Source organism: Chiloscyllium plagiosum, chromosome 2 (genome assembly GCF_004010195.1).
Source record: "Chiloscyllium plagiosum isolate BGI_BamShark_2017 chromosome 2, ASM401019v2, whole genome shotgun sequence".
Classification (NCBI taxonomy): domain Eukaryota; kingdom Metazoa; phylum Chordata; class Chondrichthyes; order Orectolobiformes; family Hemiscylliidae; genus Chiloscyllium; species Chiloscyllium plagiosum.
The window spans coordinates 7,723,147-7,740,695 of NC_057711.1; the positions used below are offsets into that span (position 1 = coordinate 7,723,147).

Below are 17,549 nucleotides of genomic sequence, written 5' to 3' on the forward strand. Positions count from 1 at the left end.
GAAAGGCTGAGGGCCTTGAAGCTGTTCTCGTTAGAGAGAAGGAGGTTGAGAGGTGACTTAATAGAGACATAAAAGATAATCAGAGGGTTAGATAGGGTGGGCAGGGAGAGCCTTTTTCCAAGTATGGTGGCAGCAAGCACGTGGGGACACAACTTTAAGTTGAGGGGAGATAGGTATAAGACAGATGTCAGAGGTAGTTTCTTTACTCAGAGAGTAGTAACGGTAGTGAATGCTTTGCCTGCATTGGTAGTAGATTCGCCAAGTTTAAGTGCATTTAAGTCATCATTGGACAGGCAAATGGACATACATGGAATAGTGTAGGTGGGATGGGCTTCAGATTAGTATGACAGGGCGGCGCAACATCGAGGGCCGAAGGGTCTGTACTGCGCTGTAATGTTCTATGTTCTAAACTATGACAGCCATATGAGAGGTGGAAGTTTTAGCAGCCAAGGGTGAGAGCAAAGGTTTTAGATATTCTCCCATCAACCTGTTCAGAGATATTATTACACACTTCCACAGTGGACACTACCACTATGCACAACAGCCCTCAACAGTAAAGGTCTTACTCAGGAACAGATCAAAGACTGAAGCAAGAGTGGAGTACAAGTGTTCAGTTGCTGCAGAAATGTCATGGAGAAGGAGGGACAAAGGCCAAAGATAAATCCAGTTTGAATTTTAAGAACCCTATGATGGATATAAAAGGAGTCAGCATGAAACATGGATGGGCAATGTTTTTGGACAGTAATAGACAGAAGACAGCAGAAAAGGCCTTATTTATGAATGGTACGATGGAACCTACAGGTCTAAAAGGGGTGGCAACATCAAAGGAATTTTCTTTAGTCTGTGCCCAATTCCTTACTACATGCTCAGATCCACTGTTAAATTTGCAAATGCATGTATATATTGTAACACTGTTAAAGATACACCAAATTAATCTGTATAGTTAAACCATACCTAATGCAATAGTTATATCTCTTCGTAGTGCAAATCCAACTAGCCTTTGAGATTCTTTTGATACAATAACAGGAAACCCATTGTACGTCGTTTCATTAATCATCATTTCTAAGTCTTCAACCGTCATGTCATCTTGCGTCAGCACTGAAAGAGGAGTCTCATTTCTCCGAGGCCGCATCACATCCGCAGCGAGTGTCGTATGAGTGAACTCTTCTTTAGCATCCAGGAATGGATACCCATTCAAGCGGATGTGTGATTCATAAATGCCTTCTCTTCCAAATGCATCACCCACCCACTTGCTGGTCATTACAGCTGCCATGAGAGGGACAATGTACTCTAGTCCACCAGTCAGCTCAAATACAATTACCACGAGGGAAACAGTCATCCGCGTTACACCACCTACAAAAGAAAAATAATTTGCACTCACTCTCCACCCTTCCTTCCAATGTTTGATCATATTCTTCACATTTTGCATTCCACAAGTCATAAGCTCCTCATGCCACTTTTAATGAAGAACAGAGGGAGAATTTTATAAGGCTGAAATCATCCTTTTTCCACTAACTATTGTATGGTATTACAATACTCATTGGAAAACCGTAAACCCAAATAATCAAACTTAACAAATGACTCTCACCTAAAGGAGAAGCTACCAATAAGATTTCACCTTTTGAACTTTTATTTTAACATGAATCAGAATTGACGTAAATTCAATATGAGTTAAAAAGCGAACAAAACTTTAAAGGGAAATTGCACTTTAATCAGTAGATACAACAAAGGTATGCCTTACTGGAGCACAAACACCTGAATTCATGCAATAATAAGTGTGCAACTGCATAGTTCCAAACAAATAAGCTGCCCTTTATTCACATAGTGTAAGTCAGGAGTCCCATACAACAGCTTTATGATTATCATCAGATGATATGTATGCAAACCCCCTCCTATTCAGGTCATGAGTTGTTGATGGCAGAGCTTTCCAAGTTTCCTTCATAACTGACCAACCAACAACACCCTCGCCCATATTTCAGCTATCTCTGTGAAAAGACGCAGCTCATTAATGTCTTTGAGCTATTTTCACAACTTTCTAGTTTTAAATTGTTTTAGCCAGCTTTCGCGATACCTTAATTCGAATTCTTTGTGCATGAAGATACAAAACATATAAACTTGTTCTATTGGTGAGTTTCTTATACTTTTATGGTTGCTTGATACATTGTCCATTCCTTTCAATAAAGCATTTTTAACAATAACTGCAGACTCTACAGACTTTCCAAAGAAATTACAAGTTTCCTTACTATACTCCTTTTGAGTCAAAAATTCCTGAAGTAGCATATCTATTTAACCTGTAAGTTGAAATACTTGCATTGCTAAATTCCTACAATGATCATCGAAATTTAAATTTCAAAATATAAAAGATAAATATAACTTTTTATGTAAGTACCTCCTACTCACTGCCTATCCTGCTTCCTGACTTTCAGACTCTCTCTCTCTCCATGACTCACCCTCTGTTATGACACAGGGTAAACCTCTCTACTAATTTAAATCAAAAACACAGAAAAGTCCACCTCGCTGTAATCTGTTCAATTTCGAGTGGCAAAGAGTTATCCCAAATATCTTTAATGAAAAAAATTAACAATTTTATCCTTTAAGTCCAAAAGAGAACATTAGACAACTATTTACAACCCATTTCTCTTAAACCTATCTTTTACCTCCCACTCTTCAGTACTGGTCCAATAAAAACCCCGATTAAGATTTACAAATAAAATCACGCTTCAAACCAGCCAGCTGGGTTGATTCTCCTTCGTAGATTTTCAGTCTTCTGCTGCACAAATTTCTTGTGGACAGGTACCTTTCAGAGAGTTATTCTGCTAACAGTCGGTTAGTGCTTGGCTGCTCTTTGCTGTTCTCTGCTGTTCAAAATACCCAATTTTATATACTCCAAACATCATACCATCTCATTGGTTTGATGTCATCAAAACATTAAAATTCAAATTCAATTGGATTTTCGTATCTTGGGCATAAATTAAACTGATTGGCCGAATTCGAATTTGGTGTGTACAATGGCAATGCAGCTCCAGCTATTTGCTTCATAATCAAATGTTACATGTTTTAAATGGTTCAGCACACCCTGTGCTTTCAGCCAGTCCTTGCCAGCTTCCAGTCTCTCTTAAAAGGTAAAGTATACACCTTCACCTTCATAATATCTCTCACTATCTTACTGTTTTGTACCTGTAGTCCCATTCAAGACCCAGATAAAATCTGAAGCCAGAACTCCTTGTTGTGAAAAAGCAAACCTTGATACTGCATCGGTTGGAGCCCCCACTTTCCTCTATTGGACCCTTGCTGCAAACAGAACCTCTTGAATGGAGGAAGTCAGAGGAGCAGTTTCCTGAGGCTCCAAGTAGAAAGATCAGGCATGCGGAAAGACTGCAAGTTGTTAGGTTGGACAGGGGGGAGAAGACGCAAGTGGCTGAAGCGTCATAATTAAAGATGTTCAAGTAACAACTATCAACACAGCTTTGAGCTTTTACAAAAACAACTTAGATTAAACTAGCCAACTAATAAACACAAAGCTTTGGGGTAGTCCATTATTAACACAAAGCTGTTAAAAACTCATGGTGACTTTTTCAGAGCTGGCAGTTTTTCCTTGTGTGAGGCAGTGGTCTGGTCTGGTTTGGTCCATAACACACACAAATACCATTCACTTGCTTTGGCTCCAATTTCCATCCCTCTGCTCCAAAAATCCCCTGATACCCCTTTGTCTCAAGCTCCCAGCCATCAGAAAATTTGCAACTTGGAATCTATCTTATACCAAATTTCACACACTATCCACACTCCCTAAAGTTTGCTTTTAGCCCTTTAATGCTTCAAATTAATTTTTTTTGTCTTTGAACCTTATACATGTATAGTCTCAGCACATATTATTGTCTTTGTCTTAGTATCCACTTTATTTCTCTTAATCTTCTGTGAAGCAACTAAGTAAATAGGCACAAAATAAGATTGAGTTCATAAACCCTGCCTGTTTAGTTACTGCTGTACTACCTTATGCCGAGAGGTATACTTAACCCCTGTCTGTTCCATTCCTTGTGTGTCTGCCTGGATTGAGAGAATATCCTATGGAACCATGGTCTGCTTTCACTCTTCATGTGAATGGAAACTGGTTTAACTCAAATCTCACAGAAACTCAGGTGTACTTATGAGCTATATCATACATTTTTTAAAACTTTACCATATCCTCAGCAAACACAAAATACTTCACTGCAAATGAAAATTACTTACCCAAGCAAGCTGCAGCACCAACCATTGCATATAGGCCCGGAGTGACACAGTCTGCTCCAACATTACACCACTGGTTAAATATGAACCAGTCGTGGTGATAGTAGGCTAGCTGTTCCACTGCAATCCCCACAATCCTACCAGCAATCGCACCAATCGCCATACTCGGAATGAAGAGGCCTGAAGGTACCTGAAAAATATCCCCCGCCCCACAAATATAGTAATAACAAGTCTTCATAAAGGGATGAATTTCTAAGTAACATGTTACATCATTACAAACTACGTCAACACTGAAACCTTCCATTTTACTACATATGAAAGGATTCATTGGAGCTTATAAGTGGCTTTTAAAGATTATTTTATTTATCATTTTCAGTTATGGGGTAGCATCCAGCCTCTGTTCAGCATCAGAAAAATACAGTTTTCTAGTTCCCATTCTCAGGCCAATACAATGGAGTAAGTAGATTAGACATTTACTTCAAGCAACCAGTGTCAAATCCATTCCAGGCCAACTGAATATCTTTTATGTTAAATTGAACACTCTATCCTTGCTCAATGCATTTTGCTAATGGTATCACATAATGCTGTAATAATTTAACAGTATCTTAACTTGAATTAACTGTTTATTGTACAAAATGCGGAGGAACGGGATTGTGAGAGATACAGCAGTTTGGATCAGTAATTGGCTTGCTGAAAGAAGACAGAGGGCTGTGGTTAATGGGAAATGTTCATCCTGGAGTCCAGTTACGAGTGGTGTACCGCAAGGGTCGGTGTTGGGTCCACTGCTGTTTGTCATTTTTATAAATGACCTGGATGAGGGCGTAAAAGGGTGGGTTAGTAAATTTGCAGACGACACTAAGGTCGGAGGAGTTGTGGATAGTGACGAAGGATGTTGTAGGTTACAGAGAGACATAGATAAGCTGCAGAGACAGGGTTGTTAAGAAGGCAGACAGTGTTTTAGCTTTTATTAATAGAGGGATCGCGTTCTGGAATCAGGTGGTTATGCTACAGCTGTACAACACTCTGGTGCGGCCGCACTTGGAATATTGTGTACAGTTCTGGTCACCACATTATAAGAAGGATGTGGAAACTTTGAAAAGGGTGCAGAGGAGATTGCTGCCTGGTAAGGAGGGAAGGTCTTACGAGGAAAGGCTGAGGGACTTGAGGCTGTTTTCAGTGGAGAGAAGAAGGTTGAGAGGTGACTTAATAGAGACATGTAAGATAATCAGAGGGTTAGATAGGGTGGACAGGGAGAGCCTTTTTCCAAGTATGGTGACGGCAAGCACGTGGGGGCATAGCTTTAAATTGAGGGGTGATGGATATAGGACAGATGTCAGAGGTAGTTTCTTTACTCAGAGAGTAGCAAGGGTATGGAATGCTTTGCCTTCAACGGTAGTAGATTCGCCAACTTTAAGTCGTCATTGGACAAACATATGGATGTACATGGAATAGTGTAGGTTAGATGGGCTTCAGATTGGTATGACAGGTCGGCTCAACATCAAGGGCCGAAGGGCCTGTACTGCGCTGGAATGTTCTATGTCTAATTTTCTCCTGTAAAGATGCTAATTCCTTGGGGGTGATGTAGTTCAATGGGCGCCAGTCATTGAGGTTACTGACTAATCAACTGAAATATTTGAGATGGTCTTAAGTGCCTATATCTTTTTAGACCTCCAGAAGGTGTTCAATAAGGTTCCAGAGGGATTCATTAGCAAAACAAAAAAGCAGACAGAATTGAACGTAGTCTTTTGAAGAGACAGAGTGGTGATCAAGGTAGCACATGGAAAACACTGGTCAGAGGAATCAGACTGAGGGTCTCAACCTTTCACCATATTTACTAATGGTTAGAGTAAATGAACAGAAAAGTTCACAAATGAAAACAATTTGAGGAAGTCAGTAGTATAGCTGGAAACAGAAAGTTGCAAATGGACATAAGAAAACTATGGCAAAAAGAGTTGAACATAGATAAGTATAAGGTCATTTGCTTTGACTACAAGTAAAAGGTTTAGAAATAGGAGAAGTAGGCTATTCAAGACTGCTCTGCCATTCAATAAGGCTGATGTTAGATATCAATTCCATTCAGTGCTCTTACACTAGATCTATATCCCTTGAATCCATGACACTAAAATCAACTGACCTTAATCATACACATAATCAATGTCTGAGCATCCACAGCCCTCTGGGATGTAGAATTCCAAAGACATACAAGTCTTTAAGTATAAGAATTTCTCTTTGTCTCAGCCCTAAATGACAAAATTAGACTGCAATCTTTAGCTCCAGATTCTCAAGCCAGGAGAAACAGTAGCTTCCTTTCAAGCCACTTAATAATTTTATATGCTTCAATGTGATCATGTCTCATGTTTTATATTTTGGGGAACATGTGCATTATCTGCTCAGTTGATCCTCACAGGATAACCCCATCTCAGTAATCAATCTAATGAAATTTTCTTGCACATCAAGATAATACATAGATTGTTAGTATACACACCTCTAAATCTCATGATGGATGTAGGCTCTTTGAGGCAGTTAAAATGCAGATTTACCAGACTGGCAACACAGATATGGGATAGGTTACATTCAATTAGTCTGAATGCTCCGACTCTGGAAGAATGAGGGAGATCTGATCTAGGTAGTGCAAATGTTAACTGAATGGAACAGAGTTGATGCAGAGGAACCAATTCCTACAGTGGGTGAAACCAAGGGCAAGGGGACATATTCTTAATATCAACACTTGGCCATTCAGGCAAGTAGTCAGGAATCACTTTTTCACTTAATGTTGTTAGAAATTTGGAACTTTCTCCCACAAAAAGCTGTGAACTCTGGCAAAAAATTACCGGAAATATAGGTTAGATAGCTATGAATACAGAAATATGGAGCAAAGTTGGGAAAATAGAGTTGAGGTACAGTTCAGAGCTGAAAATGTGTTGCTGGAAAAGCGCAGCAGGTCAGGCAGCATCCAAGGAACAGGAGAATCGACGTTTCGGGCATAAGCCCTTCTTCAGGAATGCCCGAAACGTCGATTATCCTGTTCCTTGGATGCTGCCTGATCTGCTGCGCTTTTCCAGCAACACTTTTCAGCTCTGATCTCCAGCATCTGCAGCCCTCACTTTCTCCTTGAGGTACAGTTCAACCAACATCTAGACGACAGAACTGGTCCAAGTGGCAGAATAGTCTCTTCTGATTCTAGGGTTTCTACTGGGACCTGAATAAAGTATATATTCTTCATTTCTAAGCACATGTATAAATTACTTTCTGACACAGTACTCAATTGTGAGTGCCTTCACATCCAAACCCAGATATCTAACTTTGCGCTGTTTAGGAGTTTTACAATTCTACCAGAGTTCAACTTGTCACTTAATCCAAATGGCTTAATTTAGTTAATTACTGAATGAAAATGCACAGATTTAGGGATAGTGGGGAAATGGATAAACTTATTAACTTTGAACTCGAACCATCTGCATCTTCTAAATCTGGCAAGTTATGTGGTTTGAACTTAGACAAAATGTGATTGAAATAGCTGAGTATGTGGCTGTTCTATGGTTATTTAGTCCGTTCATACCAAAGATGAAAAACATCAGTCTATTGCTTTGAATGTTCAATTAAGGATATGAATTATCAAATTAACAGGCTATTGTGAATAGCTAAACATTCTTCTTAACTGGAGCATACAACATCTGTGAATATGTTACCTTAATTCCAAATGTGAAGATGGTCATAATGATCTTAAATATAAGTGCCAATGCCAGTTTTCCTATGGCATCATAAACTCCTTGACCAGCAGGTCGATCCGGAATGTCATCCAACAGTTTACTGACATTTGCATCAGTCTGATAATCACAGAGGGGTGAAGATTCTAGAGGCCCACAATCAGTGAAAAGTTCTTTGATCAACTCACTAGTGTTCTTCCTGGTGTACTGATTAGGAAAGGCAACCACTGCAGTGATCACAGTCACTGCAATGACTTCTAGGACTGGGAACTTGCCAAACTTTGTGGTTTTCCGTCGTCTACACCAAGCAATGTTAGCACGGATGAAGAAGGCTCCCCATAATCCCCCAAATACACCCAGCAGGATGAAAGGGATCAATTCAAACAAATACCATGGTGTGTGATACTCCACGTAAAACAGAACCAGACGACTGTTTCCAAAAGGATTAATAGAGCGCAAGACGAAGGCTGCTACTAATGCGGCAAAAAATGATCTCCAAAGAGTTTTCAAGGGAAAATAGTAGCTAACCTGAAAGAAAAAAGGTTTTTAAATGGTCATTAAAAAAACAAAAACTTCAACATATCAAAAGCTTTTCAAAAACAATTTACCAATGAACTGGTCAAGTAAAATCATAAAAGTAATTTTGAAAGGGCCGTTAATAGCATTCAAAAGGAATAGTAAAATTTTGTTTAAATTTCAAGTTCTTTTCCTCTTCAGAGAAATGAAATGACAGATGAGGCTCAACATCCCATTCTGATACTAAAGAGTAGAAGAGTCGAGTACAATTGTCGTTCACTATCCACAATTAGAAACTTTCTTAAACATAAAAGCTTGATGAACAAATTGTATGTTACAAATCTTTTGCATTCTTTTAACAGTTTATATTGTATTTTATAGCTATTCCGATTTTGTAAATAAATGCCTTTGAACCCCAAGTCAGTTCGTAAGTGTTTGGTTTGATCTGAAGAGAGTCAAAGTGTGCAGCATTAAATATAAAACAGCAAATCGCTAAACAGCTCAAATCTTCGGCTGTATAGCCTACGAAAGCTTCTGAAGTGAATTACCAAGGTTTGCAGATGATACAAAAATAGATGGGAAAATAGGTGGTGAGGATGTCAGAGTTTACAGAGGGATACAGATGGGTGAGATGAATAGGTTACGAGCTTGGCAGCTGGAATATAATGTGGGAATATATGAGGTTATGTACTTTGGTAGGAATATTAGAGGTGGTGAATATTATTTAAATGGGGCAAAGAGAAAGAAAACTGCAGCACAGAGGAATTTGGGGGTTGTAATGCATGAATCACAAGAAAGTTAGCATCCAAATTCAGCATGTAACAGGGAAGGGAAATGGAATGTCGGCCTTTGTTTCAAATAGAATAGAGAATAAAAAGAGAGAGGTCTTGATAAAGCTAGATGAGGCAGAAGTCAGACAACTGAAATATTGTAAACAGTTTTGAATCCCTTATCTAATGCAAGATATATTGACATTGGAGTCCAGAGAAGGTTCACTGAGCTGAAATTGCAAACGGAAGGGCTTTCTTAAGAGGAGAGATTGACTCATTTGGGATTCAACTTATTGGAGTTAGAAAAATGAGAAAAGACCTTACTGAATAAGATTAAGGGGCTTAACAGGGTAGATACAGAAAGATTGTTTCCTCTTGTGGTAGAATCTAGAACTGGGGGCATAATCGCAAAGTAAGGGTTGCCAATTTAAGACAGACATTAGAAGGAATCATATTCTCTCAGAGGATAGCGAATCTGTGGAATTCTTTATGAGAGAGGGTTGTCAAAGCTGGGTGGCTAAGTATATTCAAAGCTAAAATAGACTTTTAACCATGAGAGGAATCAAGCATTTTTGGGAAAAGGCTGGACATTGGAGATGAGGATTATCAGAACAGTCATGATCTCATGGCATGGTGTAGCAGTCTCAATGGATTGATGATCTATTTCTGTTCCTGTAACTTATGGCTTATGATCTTATTGTGAAATAAGACAACAGGTTGATTTTAATGGGGGTGAAGGGTGTCAAGTCTGTCAGATGGAGTGCTGGGCAAAGTCCCATATTGGCTCTTTCTAGAAAGACATGAATCATATGTCACTCTGGCATTTTACAGAACTGTGGGCCTTCTCTGGAATCAAATAAGAAAACCATTGAGCTGCTGACCAGAGGCTAGTAGCTTGACTGAACAGTAGCATCACTTAGAACACATTAGTTGCTTCAGCATGACATTCACCTGAGGTCCAGGATTGTCATGGGCTCAAATCTCAGGTGACTGATGGCAGGATGAGGGTCAAAGGGTATTGTTCATTCACAAGGGAAGTGGGTAGTTCTCAATCAGGAACCATCCCCCAAGAAATACTCAATCCCTCCAGAAGCCCACAAGCAATCTTTATTTGGTTTCCTCCTCATGTTCCCCACTCATTTTCGGAGAATGAACACCAGTGGCAGCAGGATATGGTCCTTCCATAGGAACTGATTGTCCAACTTAAGGGTCACCTTTGGCAGTGGGGTGAGAAGGCTGGGGATTTCCCATCCTGCTGATACCCTTCTATCCAAATTAATGGCCTTTCACCACCAAACTCAACACGGCAGAAGGCATTAAATTTTGTCCAAGAGTTGCAGTCTAAAGAATATATCAGACTACTGTATGAAAAAGCTGGTTCAAAATAAGTCAAAATATTCATATGTATCTGAACTGCCCATTAGTAATGAACGCTTTATTCACAAATACGATTTCAGTCTTGTCATATAATGATTAGTTCATAGGCAACTACCTTCTCAAGGTTTCTAACAGTCCTGTTTCAATACTTCTCTTTTGTGTTTGCACACAAGAAGAATTTGCAATAAGATAGTCACTGCAATGTATATAATTTCTGGTCTTCACTTCTGCTTGTCTTTGCTGTCTGTTTCGTTTGTTTTGACAACTGATCTCCCTCTCCCCTTTTTCTCTTTATCTTTCCTGATTGTATTGCCTTTAACTTTCAAGTGAAGCTCTTGATGTTACCAAGCCAGATGACATAGGCTGCAACAACACTGAAGATCCTCTGAACGTTTGTACCGGTCTGCAGGTTTAGGGGCAAATTGTGAGAGCATGTATTGGAAAATTGGAGCGGTACTCTGTATGATCACTCAAATATGCACTGGCTACATGCAAAGGCTTGTCATTAGCCACATAAAGCTTCCTGGAAAAAGTAATTTCATTTAAAATGGCACGGTAGCACAGTGGTTAGCACTGCTGCTTCACAGCGCCAGAGACCCGGGTTCAATTCCCGCCTCAGGCGACTCTCTGTGTGGAGTTTGCACATTCTCCCCGTGTCTGCGTGGGTTTCCTCCGGGTGCTCCGGTTTCCTCCCACAATCAAAAAATGTGCAGGGGTTAGGTGAATTGGCCATGCTAAATTGCCCGTAGTGTTAGGTGAAGGGGTAAATGTAGGAGAATGGGTCTGGGTGGGTTACGCTTCGGCGGGTCGGTGTGGACTTGTTGGGCCGAAGGGCCTGTTTCCACACTGTAAGTAATCTAATCTAATCTAATCTAATTTAACTCAGGAAAAAAAAACAGGCCTTGATTTCCCATTTAATACAATCTTCCATACACCCACTACTTACTACTTATACATTTCCTATTGTACATATGCCCAAGCCAGTTTACAACTGATGGAAAGATTTTTTTTAAAAAGATACAGGACAAGACAAACTTTTTCTCCGAGGATCATGGGTCTAGAAAGCACTAAGTGCCGTGTCATTTAATACTGTCTAGGTTGACATTTTTATTGGTCAAGGTTGGTCCGAAGGGACAGATAGGAAAGTGGAATTGAGACCACAAGCCTGTTCTACCATTTGATAAGATCATGACAGATCAGTTATGATCTTAACAAATGGTAGAACAGGCTTGAAGGACCGAATAGCATAGGTCCTGTACTCCTTTGCACCCAAATAATACACAAATATTTAATGCACAAATATTTATTACCTCTTCCAAACTAAAAAGAACACCACCAATTGGAGCACCAAAAGCCACTGACACCCCTGCTGCTGATGCTGCAGACAATACCTATAGAAAGCAATGACACAATTTGTTATTTTATGTTAGCTTCAATAAATCTGGTTTACACTGAAAGATTTTGAATTAAGGAGCACAACTGAGCAACATCCTAAAATCTAAAGTTACCTCTGTAGTTTATCTCCTAAGTCAAAAGGAAAATCCATTTATTTGAACATTTGTTTTTGCTTCTCTTATCAAATCTTTGGCGTGATAAGCTTTTGTGACAAGGTTTACTTGATAGCATGTATTAAGGATAGAAAGTTAAAAGGTAAACTGAAAATCCTGATTTTAAATTATTTTTATGACCATTATGATAAATAAGCACAGACGAACACCGCAACAGATCACAACTTACAAAACAATTTCTTTGTAAATCTATAACCAAAAACATAGATGCTGCAGCAATTTTGCACACAGCAAGATTCAACAATCAGATCTGTGGATAATTAATTCATTTTATGTTGGTGCTTGAAGAACAAGTACTGTCCAAGGGAGAAATTAATAACTAATGTAATCCAGTTTCCTGCAATTAGAATTTCAATGAGTAAAAGTAACAGAAATATTCAGTGCATGATTGATTTAGATTTCAGCAAGGTCCCTCATGCTACGCCTCAAGTAATAACCCAATAAAGTGAGATGATAGCCAACAGCATGGAAGATTCTTGAATTGATGTGAAAGTTGGCTAAGTCTGTTGCTTTGAATGAGTTATGTCAACATTGCAGGGGCACCACAGGAATTAATGCTGTGAAATTCCTGTTTACAACACATTTAAACGTATTTGTTTCCTATGGAAATTAGAAGATTTAGGATGAGATCGTTAAGATTATAAAAGGTTTTGATAGGGTAGATTTAGAGAACACAATTCAGGCGTTGACAAACCCAGAGACAGATATAAAAGTTAAATGACTGATGAATTCCTTTCATAGTGATGTTTGGTTGGAGATCAAAATTAGCTGTGGTCATCTCACGTTTTCGGACTCTGACAAAACAGTGAGCAAAGGATTAAATCTGGAATGCACTTCAATTTCCACTTGTCCATCTTCACCCATCACCCACCCCTCCCCCTTACATCAATCCATACCCTTACTGGCCTTACCAGGTTCACCTACACAGTCAATACTTTTGCCATTGGCTTTAATATCTGCCTTGGTTTGGCACTATTTTGTCTCTGCAAACTCTGAAATTCAACCATTCCATCAAGAACAACACATTCCTTTGAATCCAGCCCTTCTGTGTTTCCATTTACTTTCCTGCCCCAGTACTGGTGACTGGGCTTTAGCCTTTTCAGAGTTTTTAAAAATATCCTCTCCCAAAGCCTTGTCATTTTGTACTCTTATCTACATCCTTAGATTGTTTGTTGGAGACCCTAACTATTTATAGAGTCTTAGAGATGTACAGCACGGAAACAGACCCTTCGGTCCAACTTGTCCATGCTGACCAGATATCCCAAACCAATCTAGTCCCATTTTCCAGCACCTGGCCAATATCACTCCAACCCTTCCTCTTCATATACCTATCCAGATGCTTTTTCAATGTTGCAATTGTACCAGCCTCCACCATTTCCTCTGGCAGCTCATTCCATACACGCACCGCCCTTTGCGTGAAAAAGTTGCCCCTTAGGTCCTTTTTATATCTTTCCCCTCTCACCCTAAACCTATGTCCTATAGTTCTGGACTCCCCGATCCCAGGGCTTTGTCTATTTATCCTATCCATGCCCCCTCATGATTTTATAAACATCTATAAAGGTGACCCCCTGAGCCTCTGACACTCCAGGGAAAGCAGCCCTACCCTATTCAACTCTCCTTATAGCTCAAATCCTCCAACCCTGGCACCATACTTGTAAATCTTTTCTGAACCCTTTCAAGTTTTGCATAGAAAGACCAGAATTGCACACAATATTCCAACAGCGGCTTAACCATGTCCTGCACAGCCACAACATGACCTCCCAACTCCTGTACTCAATATCTGACCAATAAAGGAAAGCATACCAAATGCCTTCTTCACTATCCTATCTACCTGTGACTCTACTTTCAAGGAGGTATCAACTTGCACTCCAAGGTCTCCTCGTTCAGCAACATTCCTTAGGACCTTACCTAATATAAGTCCTTCTAAGATTTGCTCTCTCAAAACGCAGCACCTCACATTAATCTAAATTAAACTCCATCTGCCACTTCTCAGCTCATTGGCCCATCTGATCAAGATCCCGTTGTAATCTGAGGTAACCTTCTTCACTGTCCACTACACCTCCACTTTTAGTGTCATCTGCAAACTTACTAACTGTACCTCTTATGCTCATATCTAAATCAATTACATAAATGACAAAAAGTAGTGGACCCAGCACCGATCCTTTGGTTCTCTACTGGTCACAGGCTTCCAATCTGAAAAAACAACCCTCCACCACCACCCTCTGTCTTCTATCTTTAATCACCTCTCTGAATTCTTTCATGACTTGGTGCTCATTTTCCTTGGACCTATTTGTAAAGAACTTTGGGATGCATTTCCAGTAAAGTGCACCATATAAATGCAGGGTGGTTTTGCTCACATAACTTTTAGCCCAAGGATATTTATCTTTTGCTAAACTAGAAAAGAAAGTTGCTTCCAATTTTAAACTTTTCACATCTTGCATTACAAGGATGACGAATAAATTCTGTTGCTCAGAAGCTTTTTTTTCCAAGGAAAGCACTAATTTCATTTTTTTGGTCTGAAGCACAAAGATTATACAATTTTTAAGAAAAAATATCAAGATTGTTTTCAGACCAACTCTTAAACAAATCTAACAGACCATCGCAGGATTATTTTCCCTTTCATTAATTCCTTGCTTTCCCTACCGTCCTATTCTTTTCTAAAAGCATTGACTCCTGCTAGGTTACAGCTTTGAGCAGTGCAATGCCCACGTGCATTATCCATCACGATTAAGCTCACACACAGCATCAGCATCTTATTTGATTGTGAAGGAGCCTGGAAAGTGGCTCTATTCTGCTCCAAATCAATGTCTACACATTTACTTCTTGGAAATCATTGAATAGCAGTCTGAGGCATGAACTCTTATTGACTAATCTTCTTTCTAAACCAAGTGTCACTGTGGGAAATTGCAGCATTTCCACCATAACCCTGGCTGACATTAGATCTGAGACCAACCGTCAGGAGAGACGCTGAAACCTAGATCAGCTGTATGTCTCAATTACTCCACATTTTGTTGCAATCCAAATAGAAACTAATAATTTTATAAAAATACATTTGAAGTTCAGTTGATGTCTGAATGGGCGACAATGACAATGTTTTAATTTCAAGGTATTTACCATGTGACAACCTATAAGCAATATTCACTAATCAATTTTGCAGACAGCATAGTTAAAACCACTGGAACATGCATACATGAGACAAATTTAGTATGCCCTGAATCTTGGGGTGGCATGGTGGCTCAGTGGTGAGCACTGCTGCTTCACAGCACTGGGGACCCAGGTTCAATTCCAGCCTCGAGTGACTGTCTGTCTGGAGTTTGCATGTTCTTCCCATGTTTTGTGTGGGTTTCCTCCGGGTGCTCCAATTTCCTCCCACAGTCCAAAGATGTGCAGGTTAGGTTCATTAGCCATGCTAAATTGTCCAGGGATGTCCAGGTTAGGCCATGGGAAATACAGTGTTATAGGTACAGGGTAGTTGCAGGTGGGATGCTCTTCAGAAGGTCAGTGTGGACTCAATAGGCTGAATGGCCTTCCTCACACTGTAGGGTTCGATGATTTCATAGAGCCCACAGAAATAAAATGTTCAAAATACAGCTCAGTACTTCTTCAAGAAGCTGCTCCTCCAATGCCGACAGACTCTCTACGTGGATCCGGAGATGTCTCATCAGGGTAGATGTGGAAAGGATGTTTCCACGAGAGGAGAATTTAGGACCAGGGGTCTCACTAAAAAAAAGGAACCGCTCTTGGTAGCACCGTTAACAAACCTTCCATGGCTTTACTGATGATTGAGACTAAACTGATGGAGTAGAAAATGGCTGGGGTGCACTTGTTCTGTTTTTGTGGAGAGGACATACCCAAGTAATTTTCCACATTGCTAAATAGTCGTAGCCGCATGAAACACCTTGATGATGGGTGCAGCTTGCTCTGGTACACAAGTCTCAACATCTTACATGTTTCAATCAATCATTCTTCTATCCTGCAGTAGATACAAGCTTAGCCTGCCCAGCATTTTACCATACGACAACACACCCATTCCAAGTATGAATCTAATAAATAATCTCTGAACTGTTTCTAAAGCATTTATATCCATTCATAACTACAGAGACCAATACTGTGCACAGTACTTCATATATGGCCTCACCAGTGTCCTGTCTAGTGAAAGCATAAACTCCCTACTTTAGAGTTCAATTTTCCATGTAATATATACTAATATTTCATTAGCTTTCCTGGTTACTTGCTGCATATGTATGCCAGCCTTTTGTGAATCATAGGACACCTAGATCCCTCTGCATTTCAGACCTCTGCACTCAGAGTATATTAAATCCAATAAACCAAATTATTGCAGTTAGGATATGCAACTTTTATTTCAGAAATTTTTTTTTATAAAACCTCTCTACAGTCGAAGTACACATGCAAGAACTACAGTTTATTCAGTTGAAAAAGAACTTAAAAATTAGGGAAAAAATGCAGGAATGCTACCTCTCGTTTCTTTGCCTCATTTTTGTTGTATTTTGGGAATAGGTAGGAGAAGATATTACCACAGCAACACGCTACGTGTACAAGAGGACCTTCCTTTCCCAGACTCAGCCCTGAGGCAACAGCTAAAACCAGTGTGACTGTTTTAATTAGCAAGGTCCACTTGCCCAAGTATCCTCGGATGATGAAGCCACTCAGAATGGTTTTAATCTGCAGAAGAAAAATACAACTGTCTTAAAATTTAATATATCTCTCTCTCTTAAACTACACATTGTTCTTAATAAATAAAAGCAACTTCAACAGCAAAGAGTATGACTGCTACATTGGGAATTTAGTTTTGAAACTCTATAATATCAGTGAAAGGTGGTGAGAGGCTCCAAGATGGGATTGGCAAGAGTCAGACAAGGGAACAAAGGTTCAGCTAACAATACAAATTTACGATTTGGGCCAGGCAGCACTTTTTCCATACAAAATGATCAAAGAACTTCTCTCACATAGAGCTGTCATCTAACAATTGGATGCTGCAGTGAAGGGACTGAAAATTGTTTCTGGATAAGCTATGATGGGATGAATGAGGCAACCATTTTTGGTCTGGTAAAATGTTATAATTATAGGTTATGAAGTTAGTATTTAATGACAAAACTGTGATAATTCTCCTGATCCAACACCACTTGCTATAAAACAAAATTCAATAAGTTTTTCAACTTCACTTCATGCTTTATTCTGATCTATGTTCTAAATTATCAAGAGGTCAGAAGATTTCACCTAATCTGAAAAGGAACATTTTTTCATTTTCAGTACTGAACTATGTAAACTAAACAACTAAATGAAAGAATAAACCTCTTGATTTTGTCTCTCAAAATGTGTTGATACAAATAAAACAGTAGTCCTTAGTACAAGAGTAAAAACTGTTCTAC

General features: G+C 39.4%; 1 protein-coding gene across 5 annotated transcripts in view; it reads right to left on the minus strand.

The window, feature by feature from the left end:
• clcn3 (chloride channel 3) overlaps nucleotides 1-17,549 on the minus strand; it is a 151,385-nt gene that overhangs the window by 25,428 nt on the left and 108,408 nt on the right. For all 5 annotated transcript variants that reach the window (XM_043703439.1, XM_043703467.1, XM_043703449.1 and 2 more), the window contains 5 exons: nucleotides 16,636-16,842; nucleotides 11,902-11,982; nucleotides 7,911-8,456; nucleotides 4,228-4,414; nucleotides 955-1,353 (listed from right to left, as the gene is read on the minus strand). In XM_043703439.1, the coding sequence (XP_043559374.1) occupies nucleotides 955-1,353; nucleotides 4,228-4,414; nucleotides 7,911-8,456; nucleotides 11,902-11,982; nucleotides 16,636-16,842 (1,420 nt within the window). The remainder of the gene's footprint in view (nucleotides 1-954; nucleotides 1,354-4,227; nucleotides 4,415-7,910; nucleotides 8,457-11,901; nucleotides 11,983-16,635; nucleotides 16,843-17,549) is intronic.